Below are 23,055 nucleotides of genomic sequence, written 5' to 3' on the forward strand. Positions count from 1 at the left end.
TTATTTTTTCAGATCCAGGTGCTCACAGGCAATATTCAGTGGGTGGCTATTGACAAGGGAGTGGATAGAAATAATTTGAGACTCAGAATTGATTATAATATGAACTAGGACTGGGTGGAAACACAAGGACATTTTTCTACTTATGTTCCTACTAGTTTTATTGAGGTTGGATAGGACTTGGAGCAAGCTGGTCTAGTGGAAGATGTTCCTGCCTGTGGCAAGGGGTTGGAACTGGATGATCTTTAAGGTCCCTTCCGTATACTTGGTAACTCCTCCTCAAAAAGCACCCCTTACTGACTTTGGTAGTGTTTTATTGTACAGTTCTATTTGTTTAAATGCCTCTCTTAAAGACTGTTGAATATCTTGCAGTCAATAGTTTGATTGCTGTTACCTTGCTGCATTTAAAAGGACCTCTGCATGCTTTTTAATAAGTTCTGAAATTCACATAAACGGAACCAAATTAAGAAGTTGTACACAGGGCTTGAATTTGTATTTTGGCTTTCAGTCTAAAAATTTTAATCTGTTAGTTGTCATGTCCAGTGATTAGTCATTACCCTAGTGAGCATTTCGTAATTTGTGCCTGGGAAATCCTGCATTAATAGACTAATTTTTTGACAGCACCTTGCTACTCTAGAGGAAATTGTCCTAAAGTTTATCTTTTATCTTAAGAAATTTTCATAGATAATCGTGCTATAGTAACGCTCACGTCTATTTCGTTTAATGACTTCTTGTTCATCTGTTTCTAATACTTTGCAGATCACTGGTTCCATAAATTTTACCACTGTATCTGGATTTCCTTGGATTTTGGCATAAAAAGATTCTGTGTCATTTTCACAGTACTAGAGTCAGCCTTAAGCCAGCTAGGCTAACTGAAAACCATGGCTAGTTGTACTTACTGAATCATAGAATTGAATCATAGAATCCTAGAATACCAGGTTGGAAGGGTCCTCAAGGATCTCCTGATCCAAGCTTTCCTGGCAAAAGCATGATGTAGGCTAGATAATCCAGCACCCTGTCTAACTGAACCTTAAAACTGTCCCGTGTTGGGGAGCCCACTACTTCCCTGGAAAGAGTATTCCAATGGCTGATTGTACTCAGTGTGAAAATTTTTTCTCTTGTGTCCAACAGGAATGTCCCTGGGAGTTTTCACTCTGCCTTTTCAAAATTTTTTACTCATCTGTATTGCAAGGAGTTTTTTAGTCACGTCTTTGTAGCTTCCTTTTTCTTAACCTAAGTCACAATCTGTAAATACTTGGCAGCTGATGAAAGGCCAAAAAGTCTGTTATTCAATGTAAGCATACATGCACTGCTGGTACAGGTCTTCTGAAGAAATCCTCTCGCATTGTCTGTGGATGTTCGCCCACTTACAACTTCTGATCACTGATGCTGAAGGGGATGTATTTCTTTTTGCCCTTGATCACTGCTTTTGGACAGATTCAGCCTTCATTTTTTTTTTTTTTTAATTCAGCTCCAAAATCCTTGATACTAAAGTTATGTTTATTAGGGTCCTTGAATACATTCAGGAGAGGGCAACAAAGAGGGCAAAAAAGCTGACAGGGCTGGAAGGAATGTCCTATGAGAAGCAGCTAAGGAATTTGAGCTTGTCTACTTTGGAGAAAAGGAGGCTGAGAGGAGACTTCATTGCTCTCTACAGTTTCCTCTGCAGGAGGGGAGGTGGAGATGGAGGTGCTGCTCTCTTCTCCCTGGGATCAAAGGGGATGAATAGTTCAAACCTGCACCATGGGAGTTTCAGACAGGACAGGAGAAAGTGTTTCTTTACCTAGAGAGTGGTCAAACACTGGGACTGGCTTCCTGGAGAGGTGGTGGATGCCCCAAGCATCCAGTGTTTAAGAGGTATCTGGAAAATGCCCCTTAGTAACATGCTTTAACATTTGGTCAGCCCTGAATTGGCCAGGCAGTTGGACTAGATGATTGTTGTAGGTTCCTTCCAAGTGAAATAGTCTATTCTATTTTATTCCATTACAGTCTGTTCTAGCCTAGTCTCTTCTAGTCTCATCTAACGCGTGTTTCACAGAAGTAAGAGCTCATCTGATAGATATTATTTTTAATTTTTGTATTATTTCTGTTCTAATTGTCAGTAGTTTTCTCTTTTAAGTTACTTCTAGCACTGGAAATAAGCATATAGAAGGAAAAATGGATCCCTTGTTTTGGTCTTCAGAAACTAACAACTTTCGACCTTTCACCCGTGAGTCCTTGGCAGCAATCGAGAAAAGAATTGCTGAGAAAAAATCACAGCAAACCAAAGCTAAAAGGGAGAACAAGGACAAAGAAGTTGAAGAAAATAAGCTTACTCCTAAGCTTGATCTGAAAACCTGCAAAAAACTGCCATCTCTGTATGGGGATCTTCCTGTGGAGCTCATTGGGGAACCCCTGGAGGATATTGATTCATACTACAGTGATCACAAGGTTAAAACTTTCAAAAGCATTATTTTATTCAATTTTGTCTGCTGAACTCTTAAGAGATAGTAAAACCTCTATTCAGGAGCTGGTGGGTTTTGATTCTTCTGTAGATGAAGATATTGTTCAAATATTATTGGTGTTTTTTGGGTCAGGAGTGCTAAAGTATGCTCCACATAGTGTAATGAAAAGGTATTTTAAGTTCCAGTCAGCAATTAGGATTAATTGTGAAAACCTGATACACTTGGTAGATACACTTTGATAGGAAATATATTCTGGGATAACTGATGCTTTGTTTTTCAGAGCAACTTATATGATGTCTGTGGGGCTGAGCTTACTGTCATAAACAGTCCTTGTCAAACAGTAAATGACTTGCTGCATTTGTTTTGATGAATTACAAATATTAAACAAATTAGGGGAGACATATGTGAGATATTTCAAGTACTCTGTGTAGCAAACCCACATATTCTCATTATAGTAAATTAATTTCCAGTTATTTTATGTCTCATCAGTTTTTTGTACCATATTTATATCGCATACTCTCCGTGATATTTCAAAGTGGTTTGTGCTGTTGCCTACAGGACTGTGTAAGGTCGGTACTCTAGAAATCCCTTCTAAATTAGGTGTCTATTGTATGATTACTTACTGTTAAGGGGTACTTGACCTGAGGAGCAGAAGCTTCCATCCAGCCCTATGTTGCTTTCTTTATAGCAGCAAGATACTGGAATATAATAACTTAATCAGAGAACATGCAGAAAGCTTTTTTCTTCCAGAGATTTCTTTTCTCAATGTAATCAGTAATAGTCTTGATGAAGAGAAACTAAGGCTGGTTCAGTTCAAGATGTTTACATAAAAGCTAGTGAACTCTGCTTTTTTTAATTAAGAGATTTCATTTTTACTTCATGTGGCAAAAATACTTGGAGCTTCATAGACCTTCAGGTAGCTTAGAGGGAATTTACAGTGCTACTTGATAATTTAGATGTATTTCAAAACTAAAATTTTTAGTTTAGGACTAGATTCTGGCAGTCATACACAACATGTGTTTTGTAAATAATTTTTTGTAGCCTATAAAGCTATCCAAGAGTAAGGTACTTTTGACTATGATTAACACTATTGTTGCAGTCCCAAAATAATATCCTTTGATTACTTTGACCAAGTGAGTATCATCACTTGCTCTTCAAATTCATTCCCATTACTAACTTCTTCCACAGGCAATAATGAACTTTTGTCTTTTAACTTTTGTTCCTGCTCATGGCAGGGGGTGTTGGAACTAGATGATCTTTAAGATCTGTTCCAACCCAAACCATTCTATGATTCTGTGATTTATGTAGCTGCTGTGTTTCTTTCAAAATGTGGTATCGTCAAACTGTAGCTCCAAGTAAGAATACAGGAAAGCATTACTCATAATTGCAGTTAGATATAGTTCTAGATGCAGATTTGAAAAGCCAAACATCTAATTTTGGGGTGAAATTTTGTTTCATTAAAATGTTTGATACTGTCTGAATCTTTTTTCTTCTTTTTTTATTTTTTTTCCTAGACTTTTATGGTATTAAACAAAAATAGGATTATTTACCGGTTTACTGCCACATCTGCCTTGTGTATAATTAGTCCTTTTAATCCAGTCAGAAAAGCAGCAATTAAAATTATGATCCATTCATATCCTTTTATTGGTTTCCCTTTCTTCAGTTTTAAAATATACTGTAACCTTTTCTGTTGTTCTGTTCCTTTGTTTGTATGAATGTAAATGTAAGCTCATATGGCTGTGAGAGAGATTTTTCTAAAGTTATATTGAATGTTGGTTTACAACATCTGAGATATTTGCATAGTGTCGGTATACATTAAAATGCCAAAAAATCTCAAATCTGCAAATCTGATGATTTGCAGATACTGTTAGAAAAAAACATTTAAAGGCTACTGTATGATATTTTAGCTCTTACCCAGAACTCTTTCAAAATCCCTACTGTAGTGACAAGCCTAAGTTTAAAAGAAACCACAAAACCCAGTGTCATCCTGGGAAGGATGTGATTTTCAGCCACGCTTTGCCGAAAGAGTCTGATGTTATCCCCAAAAATGCATTCTGCACTCAAGTTTAGAAAGGCCTGAAGAGCCACCCATTTTTACAGTCTTTTTTTTTTGCAATAATACGAATGTAGTTTTGAGTATGTCAAAATGTGAGGGATCACAGGTGTAAAACCATAGGCTGATAGTTTCTGCTCTTTCTGCCAAACATCTGATTTCACTCGGAATTATTAATTGAAGAAATAGGTCCTTTTATGGGAACTTATGGCTGACTTTGTGCATTCATGCTATTAGAAATTGCTAAATTTACTGTTCAGTTTCAAATAAACCCTAAATGTAAGACCTATGTTTGTTAGAAAAACCCAAACGCTTTTATTAGGGTAAACTTCTATTATAAGAAAACTTTCATGAAAGCATGTTTTTTCTTATGTATGTTTTCATCACCTGCCACATAAAATGAGAAAGCTTTCTGAACTTCTGTCAGGGCTTAAGTGTCTCCTTTAGGCATGTGTATATGGACTTCCAGTTTCAAGGAAGAGTGGTTCTTGGTAATTAAGCTTTTTCATCTGTTTTTCCTAGGCTTAAAAGCTTAAAACCCTTATTGTTATGGGATTGTGGCCCATTTCTGTTTAGCTCCTGCTCCTGCCAGGAAGAAATGAAGGTTTCTAAAGTTTCAAATAGCAGTAGACTGCAGAGGACTCAAGAATTTTTTTCGCTAATGTTCTTCATCTCTTCTGTCAAACATATTATGTCCTGCTTGTGTCCTAACTTCCAAAACTATCTTCACATGCAAATAATTCATTCTTATTTTTAAATCATTGAGTTTATCCATATGAGCAGAATTTTGAGCTGACATCGTTTTCTTTGGAAAATACATGAAAAGTTCTGATCATATATAAAACCAAAGAGATTATTTGAATACCTGTATGATTTCTTATGTGTATATCAGCAACTTTTTTGAACATAATTTTTTTACAGAATAGAACTTTTTCCTTAACTTATTATTCACATTATTTACTTGCTTTATTATATGTACTGTGGTACTCAATTGTGTTTGCATGGCTGTAAAGCTTCCACATGAACTCTACTGGACTGAGTAAGTATTTCAGTTACCATTTTCACTCTTTCTTGGAATACTAACATGCTGGACTGAAGAATTTAAATAGTGTGATTCAGTTCTGGGGTTTAAAATTCTCAGGCAGACCTCTTGGGCAAGATTTGGGATTATTATTATGTCACACAGTCTTCTGTGGAGCTTCAGTGCCTTTTCTTAGAGGCTAACAGCATATGCCCTTTTTTCTATGTTACCTAATTTTGTCATCTGATGTAACATAGAATGTTGCCCCATTTTTCGTTTTAAGGATTAAACCTTCTAGAGAGACTGTGCAGTAGGATTCTAACTTAATATCTCTTATTGTAAGGCAATAACCTGAATTTCTGCTATGGCTGGCTGATGCAAAAGCCTTTAGGGATAAATATTAATTCCGTTCTTCCTTGCTGTTTACTTTAGGAAACAGTTACATTAGGAAGCCACTTAATGTTTTGCTATCTTTTATAATTGTACAATATATCAAGTGTAACTTGAGCTTATGTTCCAGAGTTAAATCTTGAAAATGTGGCTGGAGCCTCAGAGTTTCTATAATTTTAATTCCTCTAATTTTGGGGTAAGCACGATGATAATGATAGCTTAATTTTATGTCGGATTTGTCAGAATAAATGTATAGAATGTGCAAACTTTATAGGCTAAAAATAAGTCTTTGCTGTTACTCTTCTGCCAAAATGATGAGGCTTGGTAATTTGCCAACCTGCTTTAGTACATAAACACAGCCATAAAAACATTTCATAATGAAATGTGAACCATCCTTCGTCCAGAAATAGTATCATATACTTATGTGAACATATGTGTTTATAGATTTACATGGAGATCTTACTACTAAAATTCAGGAAGGCATCCTCTTATGGTATTTCTGAAATTAATGTAACCTGTCTTATTTTACTTCACATTTTCTACCTTCATCTCCATCCAGTGACTAAATCATACAAAAGGTAGGAATGTGCCTGAATGTTTCTCAATCTCATTAATATTTTTATTTCTGCAACTTTAATATGTACTTTCCTTCTCAGATATATTTTTACTGGCATATATACTTGTGAAATATTGATAAAAGTAGTAGCAGCAGGATTTGTTTGGAATGAATTTACCTTTCTTCGAGATCCATGGAACTGCATGGATTTTGTCACTACTGTCGTAATGTAAGTAGAATTCAGTGTTCTTTTGCACTCGAGGGATAAACACCCAAATAAAATGCTGTTTGATATTGCTGAAGTTCTTTAGAGTGTTTGGCATCCTACCTGTTTAAGGGTTACTGTCGTTGAATCATCCTTTGCATACCTGCAAAGAGAAGAATAGTCTAGGCCTTAAAGCAAGACCTAAATGCAAAGCTCATTTTAGAACTGATTGTTCTCAGTACATATTTAAATTTTGTTAAGAGGTGGTTGCATAGACAGACAAACCCAAGCATGCTTATTTATATTCTTAGTTGTAATCTGGATCAGCTGAAACTCATTTGAGAAGGATCCAAAGTGGATCACAAGGATGTTGAATGACATGGTGATAAATAAAAGGTAAATCCCAAGAATTATTCCCTTAATGCTTAAGGAAAAACACACTTAACTTTGCATACACAGTTATGGGTTCTGAAATGGCTTTCACTTGTTGGAAAGATGATGTTGGAGTTCAAATAGATGATCTTGTGAAAGCACCTCTCTGGTGTGCAATCATGGGCAGAAAAGGAAATAGAAAATGAGGACCTGATGGGTAAGAAATAAAGAAAGAAGCAGAACATATAGTTGTTTCTATGTGTGGTCTTGTATTTTTCTCTAGGACAATGTGGCATTTTGCTCCTGACATCTTGAAAGAATTAAAAGAAGATACAGAGAAGCTGTATATCTTTTATTCGATACAATAACAAACAAAATAGAGTAGAACTATAATGAAAAAAGAAAATACAGAGAAGGAATAGAGTTGAAGTCTGTAGCATAAAGCCAAAAAGAGAATAAGTTATTTTATTGCATTTTTTTTCTCCTACAAGAAGAGCTAAAGGCACCAAATGAAGTTGCCATATAGCAGAATAAAAAAGGAGCAATTTCTCACACTACATTCCTCCTATGGGAGGTTGTGGATGGAAAGAACTTAGTTTGATCCAGGAGTCACCTGCACAAAATCCCAGATAAAAACATATTAAGGGTTACTTTTAACACAAATATACTGTGTCTTGTTCAGGAAGTCCCTGAGCTATAAACTTACTGGAAAAATTAAAACTGGGAAGCATCACTGCCTTGATTCTAAACTCCCCTATAAGAGTCTGTTGTGGGCAATTCTTGAAGACAGGGTAATAGGCCAGATGGAATACTGCTCTGATCAGTTTTAAATTCATGTCAAAACCAACTAGCTAGGTGGACAAGAAATTAGGAAGAAGTCAGAATTTGCATCTCTAATACAGAATGTTAATCTTGAAAGCAAAATAGTCACACTTGCAGCAGTGAACAGATTCATTCATGTCCAGTCTCAGAGCTTTCAAAGCAAGTATGTCATGTAGCATTTCTGAATGATTTTCAGTTGTCATATTCCAACTTTTTAGGGGTGTAGAGTCATTTAGATTGGAAGGGACTTTCTATTGATCATATGGTTCAGCTCTGTGCTAAAAGCAGTACTAATTCAGATTAGGCTGCTCAGGATCTCATGCAGGGAAGTTATGAGTTTCTCTAAGCATGGAGGTTCAGCAACATCTCTGAGCTAGCTATTCCAACCACATTGTGTTGGGGTTTTTTTTTTCTCAAATTTCTAATTGAAATGTCTTGTGTAGAAACTTATGTCTGCTGCCTCTCATTCTTTCATGGTGAGTTTTCAAGAGCAGCTTAGATCCATCTTCTCTAAGCCCTTACACTGGACAGCTGCAACCAGCAATTAGATTCCTGCTCCAGCACATTAGCCTGCTCTTCTTCAGACTCAACAAATCGAATCCAGCCTAATAATTTAGCCATCTGATTATCTTACTGCCCTCCTTAGAGCCCTGGTTGGACCTGCTCCACTATGAAAAATGTCTGAAAATGAAAAAGCTGGACACAGATTCACTCTCAGAAATCACTCCCTTCAATGTATGAACTAGACTTATCAACGTATGAACTAGACTTCTCAACATATGAGCTACATTCATGCTAATCTAGCCCAGCATGTGATAGGGATTCTGTTTCACAAGTGTGCTCTGCTCATGCATGTTCAGTTTGTTTTCCATGACCCTAAGTCCTTTTCTGCGCAGCTGCTCATTATCTAGTCTGTCCTGAGCTCCTACTTGTGGTCATGATGACTTGGGGGCAAGGTTTTGTATTTGGTTTTGCTGACCTTTGCGAGGTTAATACAGTCCATAACTCCAGTCCATCAAGTTCATGCTGCAGAGCAGATTTGCCACCCCTTGTACTGACTGCTTTCCCTCCCGGTTAGTATTTGTGAACTTGAAGGCAAACTCTGTTCCATTCTTCAGGACGCTGATGAAATTGTTAGCAAATATGTGCCCCAGGACTGACCCATGAGGGATGCCAATAGTTACCACCCACCAACTGAATTTGGACCCTTCAATCACAGCACATAGATGCATGGATAATATTTCACTTCCACAGATTTATACACTAGACTCAAAGACCTGGGAGGCCTGAGAGCAGATCTCACTAATCAAGGCAATGCTGAGTAGTTTCAGCTTTTGAATGTCCTTGGCACTAGGTTCCCTGCCCCCTTAAACAACAGACCCAGGGTTTCTTTAGTTAACTTTTTACTGCTTGTTGCCCTTCATATCTCTTACTATCTTCAACTTCAGCTAAACACTTTGTCTTTCCTTGTTTCATCCCTGCATGCTTGGCAATGTCTTACTGTCCCTTCCCAGAGCTGTGTCTGCTTTAGCCTTCTGCATGCTTCCTTTTTGAATATGAGATTAGTCAGGAGCTCCCTGTTCAGCCAATCTGGTATTCTGCCACATCTGCTTGACTTTCTACAGAGTAGAGTGTGTCATTCCTGTACATTAAAGAAAATACCCTTGAAGATCAGCCAGATGTTCTGGGGGCTGCTTTTCCCTTTGGGAAGTTTCAGATGCCTGAACATGCTGAAATCTGCTGTCCTAAAGCCCAAGATTGTTATTCTGCTGTTCATCTTGCTTATTTCTCTTGGGGTCTTAAATTCCTCCATCTCATGGGTTCTGTAGTAAAGGCTGCCATCAACAGTTATACCCCTGACTGTTCTTTCCTTTTTCATAAATAATAGGTTATGAACTCAGATGTCATCACACACATATATATGTATATGAACAAAGTATTCTTATGGGTAATCTGTAAACTGCTAAGGAGCTTACACATTGTTAATCATCAGCCACTGTCAAGAAGTCCAGCAACTGTATGAACAATCTAATTTTATGTTTTTACTTTCCTACCCATGCTCCTAATAAATTTGTATTCAAGCAGATATAAGCACTTTGCACTATAGTATCTCCTTCTGGATTTTTTTTGGAGGGGCAACAAATAAAAATGTTTGGAACAGTTAACTGAAGTGCAGTTATTACTTAAGGTACCTGAGAATTATTGAATGTTACAGGCTAGGCAAAGTCATAGTGTTCTGGTCTACTGCTGACAAAGTCCATGCTTTGCAGTCAAACTCCAGAGTTCCTTTCCAACCAATGTTTATCAGATTCTGTTATTGAGAACTTTTATTTTAAGCAATTATGTTACCAGTTATGATCATGTCATAACATGAACCTCAATTCATGTCCATTCAGACATGAAAGACACCTTATAAAATATATTATGTAATATAAAGCCTACTTAAGTGCTGTATAGAATATGCTACTTTTAAAGTAGTAATTTTCTGATATTTTCAAATTGTTGAAATTATTAAATTGAAACTAGTTTCAATACTCAAGTACCTAGCTGACTGTTAAATAGAAGCTAGAAAGAGAGCCATGTGGTGCAGAATTAACATACTCTAATCCTAGCTTTTCTCAACACCTTTCTCCTAAAGTATGTATTGTATAGTTTTGAGGTAGCTGCAACATATATTTTCATGTGGCGTTCTAAATCAGATTAGTCTCTGACAGTTATGACATTGAAGGTTTTATATTTATTTGGCATTTGATGGATAAGAAGTCAAAAATTAAGCATCCAAATCAACATTAAGTAAAAACCTTTTTTTTTTTTTTCAGAGGTACTATTCAAAACTCTTATTATTTTATATCAGTATCTAAAAATGGACTTAGATTCCTAACTTTATGTATCTACCTTAGGACACAGTTGACCTATTTAGTTGCTGTACTTTATTCATTACTGTGTGCTTAATATGCGTATGCTCTGAAAAGCTAGGTCTTTGTCATTCAGTTATATGGTGATTTAATTTTATAGCTATGCTACTGTGGGCAAGGGTTCAGCTCTTCGAACTTTCAGAGTACTGAGGACTTTGAAAGCTATTTCAGTAATACCAGGTAAGGAAGAACATGTGTTACTGCTTTTCTCTGTGCTTCAGCAGTATGCTAATTCTAATTCCTCTCCTGTTCTTGTCTTCAGTTTTCTGGTCAATTTTTGTGACTGTTAAAGAGGTTGCAATGTGTAACTCTTTTGCAGTCTGTAGTAAATTTCAGCAGCACCCCAACAGAATATTTTTTATCATTGTTGTGGTTTAAGCCCAGCTGGTAACCCAGTACCTGCAGCTGCTCACTCACCCTGTGCAGACCTTAGAGTGTAGAAAGTGTCTCCACTTGTCTCTTGAAGCGAAAGTGCATAATGGACAGGTCTGCATGCGGTGCGCACTGGTGTAGGTCCTCCTGCAGCAGGGACTGGTCTGCAGGACACTGTCAGTAGGTAAAAGTTGTCAGGGAAGCTGAGAGGGGCTGGACTGCTTGCTTCATGGGCCAGGAGCATCACTCACCCTGTTGTCATCATCTATATTACCCTTACAATTTCCATGTAATTGTAAATATATTCTTTTAATTTTCTATTGTAACAAGAATTAAACATAAGAAATATTTAATTTTTAATATTACTACCACTGATCAGTACTTTTTATTTCATATTCAGTATGGAGAAGAGAGATTAAATGTAATCTTACTTTTTTCTTACCAAAGACTTCTAGAAAAATCGTGGGTATCACTCCCTGGCTATGTCATATTTCAAATTCAGTTATTCTGCCAGAATATTGGTCTTCAGTTTGTACGTAACCCATTTTCACAGAATTACAGAATGGTTGAGATTGGAAAGGGCCTCTGGACATCATCTGGTCCAGCCCGTCTTAAGCAGAACTATCTAGAGTTAGTTGACCAGGACTGTGTCCAGACGGCCTTTGAGTGTCTTTGAGAATGGAGATATGCCAATGTCCCTGGGCAACCTGTGCAAGTGCTCAGTCACCCTCACAGTGAAAATGTGTTTCCTGATGTGCAGAGGGAGCCACCTGTGTTTCAGTTTGTGCACATGGTTTACAGACTTGTCACTGGGCACCACTGAAAAGAGCCTGGCTGCATTCTTTTTGCATTCTCCCTTCAGATATTTATACACATTGAGATCCTCCCTGATCCTTCCTGTCTGACGGCTGAACAGTCCCAGATCTCTCAGCCTTTCCTCACAGGAAAGATGCTCCAGTCCTTGTCATCTTTGTGACCCTTTAGAGGACTCTTGCCAGTGTGCCCATGTCTGTCTGGTAGTGGGGAGTTCAGAGCTCGACCCAGTCTGCTAGGTGTGACCTCTCCAGTGCTGAGTAGCGGGGAATGATCACGTTCTTTGTCGTGCTGGCCATGCTTTGCTTAATGCAGCCCAGGATACCATTCATATTTGTTGCAAGAGAACATTGCTGTGTCATGTTCAGCTTGTGCCCATCAGAACCCCACGTCTTTTTCTGCCATGCTGTGTTTCAGCTGGGTGGTCCCCCAGCATACATTCTTTTCTCTTCCTAGTGTCACAGGTGCTCTTTTGTTTTTAAACTGGTGATATCTGTAAGGCATTAACTTCAAAGACAAAATTCCATGAGGTCAGCAGAAGCTATCCTTTATTGTAATGTATATTTGGCACACTGTGAAGTACTTGTTGAATGTTAATCAAGCACAGAAATCTGTCTATATTCATTAACACTCTTAAAGAGTTTGCTTAGATGCCACCTTAATTTAGAATTTTCAAGTTAGCAGAATTAGTGTTGAAAGGAAGTAAAAGCTAGATAAGATACGATTAGGAATTTTAAGTAAAAGCACATTAATCATTCCTATGATTTATTTTACCTCATTTAGTATTCTGAAGTTACAAAACCACAGCATACTTGCAGCTGTTGTATATTACCATATGGGAATGCAACTGCGTTCCTCTTCTCATTTTGCATATTGTTGAATCTTACTTTTCTAGGTCTGAAAGTCATCGTAAATTCACTTATTGAATCTGTTAAGAGACTTACAGATGTGTTGATCTTCACTGTTTTTTGCTTGAGTGTATTTGCTCTAATAGGCCTTCAGCTTTTTATGGGCAATTTAACATCCAAATGTGTCCTCAAGAATACTGATTACAATGACACATTATGTAAGGATGCTAAGATCTATGTACCTGACACTGAAGGTAAATTTTATTCTTTTCTCTCATCTCTTGTTATGTATGTCTTGGGGTTTTTTTTAACAGATGTTAAAATATAGTTGCACATACTTCTCACAAGAAAGTGTGTCCTTCCATTTGCACAAGTAGTAATAGGAAGTCTCTGGGGCAACTGAATGTGAGATTAGTGGATCCTAGATTTGGAGAAAGATAAGCAGTTTGTAGGATAGAAGAGACTGAGTTTTCTGTAAGCATTTGCTTCTTCACCTATGCACATTGTATGGGGATCCTAATTTGAGGGGTACTGCACAGAGAATGTTTCAATTACTTAATTATATCATTCAGGGATTTTGCCTGCTTCTGACAGATGTTTTTATTTTTACCAGAAATCAAATAAAATCTTACCTTGTGAGCTGTTCATGATTATTATTTTTTTTTAATTGCATAAAGACAGATCTGTTGAGAAACAGCCCTATGTGCCCTTTGCTATGAAAGGAGCCTTTCACAGAGATTTCGTCCAGCAAAGTTTTTTCTTTTAAGGTGCAACAATATATGGTTTACTGTCAGAGTGCTGTAAGAACTGACAACTTCTGATTTTTTGATTCCTTGATTAATTAATTAATTATTTTTTTTTAGATATCTGTGCTAGAATGAATAAATCTTCTGAAATACTGCTCTGTGGGTTCAGTTCATATCCTGAGTAAGTGAACAAAATAGTTTTAGTATACTTCCTTATTTTTTCCTCCAGGTGTATTTTCTCTCCTAAAGGAATGGTGATGAAGAGGGTGGCACATCTGTGTGTTATTAAGTTAAAGCCCAGATATTTTACATCAGAAAAAGAATGAAGTATAGTACTAGGATGCAAGCAATTATTTATGTGCTTTGTTGATAACCACTGGTAGTATCATAGTAATGTAGAATTATATGCATGAGTAGGAAAAGATTAATGACTTGTGAAATATGAATAAACTCTCCTCCTCTTGGTGAATTATTTTTTAAATCCATTTTTTCCCTCTCTTTATTTGTTTGAATGTAACCTACATCAGTGGAGAATTTCTGTCTAGTCAGAAACTAGGCAGAACTAGGGTTTCTGTCTAGCCGGTTTGATTGGACAAATGACTTTCTAGGATTGTCTGATATAAATCAGCCCTTCTAGCAGAATTATACTGGGGAATAATGGAACAGACTTTCAGATAAACTGACCCAATATATATTTGATGTTGTATACTGGATGCTTTCAGGTACAATCCAACACTGCAAGTGAATACTGTTTAACGTTTCTTTTGTTGCTAGCAATGAGTGCCCCAAAAACTATACCTGTAAGAAGATTGGGAAGAATCCTGACTTTGGTTATACAAGTTTTGATCATTTTGGCTGGGCTTTCCTTTCTTTGTTCCGTCTTATGACACAGGATTACTGGGAACGTCTCTACAGACAAGTAGGTACTTTTATTACCTGCTATAATGACTTTAGACATGCAATTTAGAATGTTATGTCCACTAGAAAATTAGGCACCTGTCTCAACATTACTGATACCAAATTTCTTATAAAATCAATGTAAGTATTAAAGAATTAACTTCAAGTGACTAAGTTGCGACACCTTCTGTGAGTGACATTGGATGGGAGCAATCCTGCTGTGTATGCTCATTGGAGAGCACACTTGGGTCAGTGATTAATCGTTAAATATTAATATGAAACTGCCATAGGATTTGGGTATATAGTGGATTTGGCTAGTGAGCTCACTGCTGCTGCAGGGGAGATGAGGACTTGTTACACACACTGTTTGTCTTCCTTTGACATCCTGACTCCTCACAAAAGCCTTTTGGCTCAACATATACACTGATTTTAAAAATTTTTTGACAATTGATACCAGAAAAAAAAAAGGAGCATTTATGTTTTGATTCAGAGAGCTGAATTTAACTTTCATGTTCTGCTTTTTGGTAAAAATGGTACAAAAATTGCATGTAGAGAACTCTCTGGGTCCCTTACATCTATGCAGGGCCTTTGCTAGAAGGGTATTATCCTCTGCCTTGTTTTGTAACTTTCATATGGTCCACCTTAAGTTATTTACAGCAGCCTTTATAAATTGAGAAAATGTAACAGTAAGCAATCAGTCTAAATATTGCCTCTGATTCTGCCATCACAGCATCTTTCATGATTGTTTAGATAATCTTACCTTTCATCTCTATTTCATCTATTTTTATTAATTTCTCTGGTAGGCACCTGTGTATTTCTTTACAGCTGAAGTTGTCTTCTCTTAAGTTAAACTCTGATGATCATTTGCCCAATTTGCTGTGAGATATTAAATTTAATTTTATGAATGTATTTTGTAGATTATTCTCTGCAATGGCATCATTATGAACATTTGATGGTCTGTTAAGAAAGATAAAACATTGTGTGATCACAGAGACATTTTTAAGAGCTGAAATTTAATCACTTGGAGGCCAGGGGAACTCCTGACTAGATGTATTTCTATACCTTCTATTTAACTTACACCAGAGGTATATCCTACCATTTTTTAATGAAAACAGTGCAGTATGTTGAGCCTTTGTTTTGTATAGGAAAATAAATTGTTTAAAGTTAGCTAGAAATTCTATTTTAAAAGTTAGTTTGTATAAAAATTATTATAACCTTTATTTATTATAACCTTTTCCTCACAGACTATCCGTACATCTGGAAAGAGCTATGTTTTATTTTTTATGGCAGTCATCTTTTTGTGCTCATTTTATCTCTTCAATCTGATCTTGGCTGTGGTAACTTTGGCATATAAAGAGCAAAATAAAGCTCTAGAGGAAAAGGAAAAAATACTTCAGGATGCCTATCATATTCTAGAGGAAGAACAGGTTTGTAAATTATTACAGATAATATATATAATATATGGTTCCTTCTGTTTTCTTCTGTTTGTGAATTAGGGAAATAAGAGTTTTAATTAAGCATCTGCTTTTTGAAATATTTTCTTACACTTCATTTGTCTTTCTGTCACTTTATAAATGCATGTGTGTGTCTATATATACAAATATATATATAAATATAATACATATAAATATATATAAGCATTTCTGTGTTACAAACAAACAGAATAAGTCCAAGTTAAATCATATTAAGCATTAGGATTTGCAGACCTGATATTGCACAGGACTGGCTTGCTGGCAAGTATATAGCTTTCATGGTATTGCACAGGTGCCTGTGCTCTGTGGTTTACCCCATTCTTGTATACTGCTACTATTGTTGTGTACAAAAAATCCTTTCTCTGAATATTCCTTCTTGCTATTACTGTGTAGTTTGATGAAGGAAGTACAAGTGCATAAATTGAAAGTTGGGGCTGTTCAGCCTGGAGAAGAAGTGGAGACTGCATAGCAGCCTTCCAGTATCTGAAGGGGGCCTATAAGGTGCTGGGGAGGGACTCTTCATTAGGGACTGTAGTGATAGGACAAGGGGTAACCAGTTAAAACTTAAACAGGGGAAGTTTAGATTGGATATAAGGAAGAAATTCTTTACTGTGAGGGTGGTGAGGCACTGGAATGAGTTGCCCAGGGAAGCTGTGAATGCTCCATCCCTGGTGGTGTTCAAGGCCAGGTTGGATGAAGCCTTGGGTGACATGGTTTAGTGTGAGGTGTCCCTGCCCATGGCAGGGGGGTTGGAACTTGATGATCTTAAGGTCCTTTCCAACCCTAACTATTCTATGTTTCTGTATAAGAAAAATTGTCATTTCTACAGTTCCTTGATATTGGAAGTTCTGATGCTGATAGATTTCAGGACTGATTAATAATGTAGGCTGAGAGCCACTTGATTGGCTATTTAAGGCATGTCGTGCCTTTTTTTTGAGTGACTGTATGCAGAAGGCCTACCATTTGACAAGAGCAGTCACAGTCTTTGTCCAGGCTAATGCCATTAATTCCATATCAGTGTAAATGGACATCCAGAGACTGTTAATTTCTTTGCTGTTGGTTTGGAGACCTCATAGACACACATCAGATTTCTCTAGTGTTTCCTCTTGGCGCAATATTGCCTAGATTCATTCATTCCTTGCCTGTATAGGAGCAGTTTGTTGTTATTTCTGAGAAATTATTTTATTTCTAAGAAATGAAGCTCTGACCTGAGGCAATAAGGTAGACTGAAAATTATTGGTAGGACATTTTATCTTCTAACTTTTTATAAAAGATACCTCTGATTTACTGCTAACAATCAGAAAAGTCAGACTTGTAAAAGGACATTCAAATATTCTCTAGCAACTATCCAATTTCATCATTAAGGTTAATTGCATCACCAGTTTGCCAAATTCCTCTTCTGTAGCTGTTGACAGGCCTGTAATGTTTCTCTGTCCGAAATTCCAGCTTGCCAAGCTTTACTTATTCTTCCACCTATTTTTCATTCAATGGGATTAGTAGTTCAGAAAGGTTTAACGCTTTAGGATTTAGTTTAAGCCTTAGTCTTCTGTTGTCTTTGGGCTCAAGGTCCTTTCCAAAGCAGGAAAAAGGAGAGTAAAAGGATACACCAGAGTATCCTGTAATTCAGATACAAAATCAATATCTAAAGTGGCAAAGACAGACTTTAATTACAGTAGTTGGTAAGTAACACTGTTTTATCTTTCAGTATCGTAAATAGCATTTTGTACTTCTATCTTTTTATAGTATTTTAATATTTTAAAGTAGGAGTTGTTGGTGCAGAGCATGCAGATAACATAATAATTAAATTGTATATGGTCCTAGTCCATGCATTGGCATTTGCCTTGACAGATCTTTTGCTGATTCTTTTACAGATGTTGGCTGTGGGAGAAGGTAATAAGGCCCTACATGCTGAATCCAAAATGTCAGCTGCTGAGTTGAAAAATTCAGAAGAAAAAGAGATGAAGAAAGAAAAACCTATTTTAAGAAAAAGTTCAATTTTAAGTGATCATGACAAAGATGAACATATGTTTCAGTCACAGCCTGTTCACTGCCACAAGAAGCTTGTAAGTATTTGAAACAGAAGATAGATTCATTAGACTTACATGTGGTATGACAAGTAGATGAGAAGAAAAGCTTTCTTTTTTTGCAATTTTTTCTCTCTTTTTCTTTTCTTTTTTTTTTTTTTTTTTTAACACCCACGCCTCCTCCCACCTCCCACCCCCTTCTCTTTCATGCATTGGATTAACTTGTGTTTTAAAGCAATATGTAAGCTAGATTTTTGGGACCAGAGGGAAACAGAACTAAACGGACTTGAAAGGGAAGTTTGAAGTGGTCATCAGCATAGTTAAGACACAGTGTAGACCTCAGCACTTAGCGCTGCAGAAAGATCTGTCAGCATCTCTATTGTGCTGCATAAATAAACACACAAAATCCTGTAAGTTTTAGAATTTCCCTAATGGCCTAATCTTTCTCTTTTTTGTACACACAGCTAGTTCTCTGGCCTAAATATTCTGGGTTGGATTTAGTTCAGTATGAAGATATCTAATGTTAGGGGCATAATTCACTTTTGTAACTATAAGAATCTAGTGCCATTTTTAGATATTCTTGGAAATCTTGGATATTCTGGTATCTTTGGTGTCTGTGGCACATCTTCCAGCACTGTGTGAATATCTCAAATACATTGTGGCATCTTAAATGTTACTGTATTTCTATATTTAGGCAACTGGATTGTGCTCCAGGTTTTTGTTTGCAGGTGTCTACATGTTATTTACATTCTGAACTCCCAAAGTCGACTATAGATTTGAATTTTTGGGTCACAAATTAATCCTTAGTGACATCAGATGTTTTCTAGAGTGTCTTACTTGGTGTCCACCTGCTCTACAGAAGGGTACAGACATGATGTGTCATGTCTGCTTGGTCTGAGACTCTGGATGTCTCAGATATCTAATGTCTAAACAGACAGTCTCAAATGGCTTCAGACACTTAGGTTTAAGTGAATCAAACTTATATATAAAGCATGAATTGTAATAAAGCAGATTTTGGATGCATTGTTCACATGAACAAATTAAACGTGGATGCCTGAATATTAGGCTGAATCCTACACATGCTATTTCACATCTTGATTACAGCTGTGACTTCTGGCTTCCCTGCTCATTACTCCTTTCTAAATCCATTAAGAAACTGCTTCTGAGAGTTGAAATTGTTACTTTCCCTAATCTTGGGTTTTTTTACAGTACAGTTGACACTGGCAAAAGACCATATATCTCATGGACATTCCTTAGTATCACGTTACCAAGACCCCAGCACTACTTATATAATGGCATTATTATAGTTGTTAAATACTTTCAGAAGGAAACAACTTCCTGAAAAATATTACTGGTTTTGATGAAATGTTCTTTGCCTTTCCCAGACATATGCATTACCACCACCACTGATAGTTATCACTTAAGCAGAGTTGGGAAATAAAGGGTTGGGGGGTGGAACACACGACCACACCGTCAAAAGCAAACCCATGGTATTGTTGTATTGTTTCATTTTACATGTTTCCAGCAAGGAAGTAAATGTAAAAAATGTAAAACATTCATAAAATGTGTATTTAAAAAGCCATATTGATCTTATGCTGGACATAATTTTATTAATATTTGCCATTTCTTCATATTCTTTTTTTATATTATCTTCTGTTGTCTTTCTAACTAGAGGCAGATACTGCTGTCCTATGAATTGTCAGTGGACTCTATTAATGATCCTTTTCAAAGACAAAGGTTAATGAGTGCAGCCACTATTATTACAGGTAATTTGTGTTAAGTCATTCTTTAGTGTTTTTCCTATGATGATTGTGTAACTTGACCTAAGAGATCAAAATGTCACAACCAACCAGCATTATTTTTAGTCACTGGAGGAAATTATGCTGCTATTAAATGTACCTTTCAGTAAAGTAAATATTTTCATATCACATATCTGTAATTGTGACTTACCATTACCAAAGGTCATACCTGGACAACCTGATTGCCCTATACAGTAAAATGAATGGTGTTTGTGGATGAGAAGAGCAATGTTTTCATTTACCTTGACTTTAGCAATGCTTAACAACACTGTCTCACACAGTACTTTTGTCTCGCACAGTACTTTTGTCTCGCACAGTACTTTTTCTTCCAAGTTAGGGTGTTAGGATCTGCAAGGGTGGACAACCAGCTGGTCAGAAAAGAAATAATATGATTGGATCTTTGGACTTAAGTGTCTGGTGAACAAGCTGTATTCTACCTGGAGGCAGGTAACAAGTGGAGTACCACCAGGGTATATCCTCGGACCCATCTTGTCCTCAGTGACCTGGAAGAGGCAACAGAGGGCTTGATCTTGAATTTCGCAGATGATTAAGGGAGTGGAACATCTCCCTTATGAGGAAAGACTGAGGGAGCTGGGTCTCTATAGTTTGGAGAAGAGGAGATTAAGGGGTGACCTTATTAATGTATAGAAATATATAAAGGGGGAGTGTCACGAGGATGGAGCCAGGCTCTTCTCAGTGGCAAACAATGATAGGACAAGGGGAAATGGGTACAAACTGGAACACAAGAGGTTCCACTTAAACTTGAGAAGAAACTTCTTCTCAGTGAGGGTGATGGAACACTGGAACAGGCTGTCCAGGGAGGTTGTGGAATCTCCTTCTTTGGAGACATTCAAAACCCACCTGGACATGTTCCTGTGTAACCTTATCTAGGCGTTCCTGCTCCGGCAGGGGGATTGGACTAGATGATCTTTTGAGGTCCCTTCCAATCTCTAACATACTGTGATACTGTGATACTGTGATACACCAAATTAAGGGGGAACCTCTTGATACACTGGAGGTAAGGGCTGCCATCTAGAGGGACTTAGACAAGCTGGAGGAATGGGCCAACAGGAACCTCATGAAAATTCAACCAGAGCAAATGTAAACTTCAACAAATCTGCAAGAACCTCTTGCAACAATACAGGCTGTGAACTGGCTGGCTGGGAAGTAGCTCTGCAGGAAAGCCCCTGTGGGTCCTTGTAGGCAGTGAGCTGAGCATGCAACATGCCCTTGTAGCAGCAATGGCTAACAGTATCCTAGTCTTATTAAAAGGAGTATAGCCAGGGGAAAAGTGATTATTGCTGTTTATTAAGCAGCCTCCTAGACCACATACTGTGCCCAGTTTGGCCCCCAATCTCCCCAGTACAAGAAATACATTGAGTTCAGTAGGGTGATGCCAAGCCAGGTGCTGGAGCACTTGCCCAGTGCTGGGCTGGTTCAGGCCAGAGAGAAAGCTTTGAGGCAAAGTTAATATCAGCCTTCCAGTGTGTAGGAAGACATTCTCAAGAAGGTGAAGCCAGGCTGTTCACAATGGCGCACAGTGGAAGATGAAGCAACAGACATGAATTGAAAGAAGAGAGTTTCAAACTGTGTGTAAGTAGAAACTTTCACCATGGGCAGAGGAACGGCTTATGTGTCTCTGCCCTCATAGCTGACCCTGCTTTGAGAAGGGGGTTGCACTACAGATCTGAGGTCCCTTCTAACTTATTTTATAATCATATACTCAGCTATGGGACATCAAGATATGGGGCACACCCTTCTTCATTTTAGCCTGGGCTTTTCTTCAAGCCATGCTGCATCTGTGACTGCATAGATGCAACACACAGAAAACTAGCTGACAGTTTCCAAAGACAGTTATTTCTCCTTAATACAGATCCTTTATTATCCTTCAATAGTCTAATAAACGTATGAAGAGGTGGGCAATATCACCTGTTTCTTTAATTAAGAGATTTGTTGATAGTGACCTTCAAATAGTCTGTAATACGTTTGTGTAGAATGCGTGAAAATTTATTTTCAGTGATGCTGCTTTGCTCACATAAATGAATTTTCTTTCCAAATGTTTCTACGAGTGATTGTCTTTTTCTTCATGCTATGATATTGTACATAAAATTATCTGTATGTCACTTTACCTCTTTGTCATTTAGACATGCAAAAGTCAAAAATTACATGCCCTTCTCGATGGAAACATCTTGCTCGAAAGTGTCTAATTTGGAATTGTTGCTCATTCTGGAGAGCAGTCAAAGAGAAGGTGAAAATGGTAATTTTGGATCCATCTGCTGAAACCTTGATCATGGTCTGCATTATCGCAAATACCTTATTCATGGCTTTGGAGCAGCCTGACGTGAACCCTGATTACCAAGAACTATTTTATAGACGTGATTTGGTAAGTTAGGTCTATGTTAGAGTGAATATGGAGTTATGACCCTGTATTTATATTTGGACAATCCCATAAAGAGACATACTTTTTCAGTGACTTTTTGCTGGATTTCTTTTTCCTCTTCCCAGGTCTTCACCCTGATTTTTACAGCAGAAATGATCTTGAAAATCATTGCTCTTGATCCTTACAACTATTTTCAGCACAAATGGAATATTTTTGATAGCATAGTTGTTATGATTGACCTAATAAGCTTTGAAGAAAATCTATCATATTTCAGGCTGGTAATTATTTCTTTATTCTTTTTTTAAGTATATGTTGTATAGATTTGTAAAATATTACAGTGAAATGCCTTCAAATTATTTTACTGATGAACCTGTTATATCACTTATCTTCATTAGTAAATAACAAGCCTGTGTGAGTATTTAATTAGAGTGAGTATTAAATGAGTATTAACAAATGCATCCAATATGATTATTATACTGTATATATTGGATACTATAAATCCTGTGGCACAATGTGCTCTTTTGAAGATTTGACCTAGCAGACAGTTCACTGGCTTTCTGTTAGGTCTGTACAGTGGCACCACTCAACTACATTTCAGATCTTCCATTAGGAGAAGGTATTATCTGAGCTTAGGGATAGCAGCAGTTCCCTCACAGCTTTTCCTTTTGAGTTGAGATTTGTAAAATAACACAGTTTTCCTCAAGGCTTAGGCTTGGCCTTGAGGTCTTTTCAAGGCTTTCCGCCATCTTAGGGAACAGGAGGAGTATCTCTGAAATGTCTATGTGTAATGTTTTGGTTTTGTTTGCATCCTTACTATGTATGTAGAGTGCTATATTTCCTAACATTCTTCATAGCTTTTCAGAGTCATCACACCTAGAAATTCATTTGAATTCTGTTTCATCTTGTGTATCATGACTGAAAGATTGGAG

The 23,055-nt window shown here is 37.1% G+C and overlaps 1 protein-coding gene across 2 annotated transcripts in view; it reads left to right on the plus strand.

The window, feature by feature from the left end:
• The first annotated feature begins 2,111 nt into the window (after positions 1 to 2,111).
• The window catches only part of LOC133209763 (sodium channel protein type 5 subunit alpha-like), a 41,797-nt gene continuing 20,853 nt past the window's right edge, over positions 2,112 to 23,055 (plus strand). The window contains exons 1-13 of one of the 2 annotated variants that reach the window (XM_061348554.1): positions 2,112 to 2,427; positions 3,956 to 4,074; positions 5,447 to 5,533; positions 6,562 to 6,690; positions 10,876 to 10,955; positions 12,856 to 13,062; positions 13,672 to 13,735; positions 14,329 to 14,473; positions 15,696 to 15,878; positions 17,795 to 17,986; positions 19,620 to 19,713; positions 21,891 to 22,129; positions 22,252 to 22,404. In XM_061348554.1, coding sequence (XP_061204538.1) covers positions 2,155 to 2,427; positions 3,956 to 4,074; positions 5,447 to 5,533; positions 6,562 to 6,690; positions 10,876 to 10,955; positions 12,856 to 13,062; positions 13,672 to 13,735; positions 14,329 to 14,473; positions 15,696 to 15,878; positions 17,795 to 17,986; positions 19,620 to 19,713; positions 21,891 to 22,129; positions 22,252 to 22,404 — 1,965 coding nt within the window. In that variant the 5' untranslated portion in view covers positions 2,112 to 2,154. Of the gene's footprint in view, positions 2,428 to 3,955; positions 4,075 to 5,388; positions 5,534 to 6,561; positions 6,691 to 10,875; positions 10,956 to 12,855; positions 13,063 to 13,671; positions 13,736 to 14,328; positions 14,474 to 15,695; positions 15,879 to 17,794; positions 17,987 to 19,619; positions 19,714 to 21,890; positions 22,130 to 22,251; positions 22,405 to 23,055 lie in introns of those variants that run through there. The other variant, XM_061348544.1, reaches the window with a different exon arrangement.

Source organism: Neopsephotus bourkii, unplaced genomic scaffold (genome assembly GCF_033783945.1).
Source record: "Neopsephotus bourkii isolate Nb327-2 ecotype Australia unplaced genomic scaffold, CSIRO-AGI_Nbou_v1 NB_53, whole genome shotgun sequence".
Lineage (NCBI taxonomy): Eukaryota > Metazoa > Chordata > Aves > Psittaciformes > Psittacidae > Neopsephotus > Neopsephotus bourkii.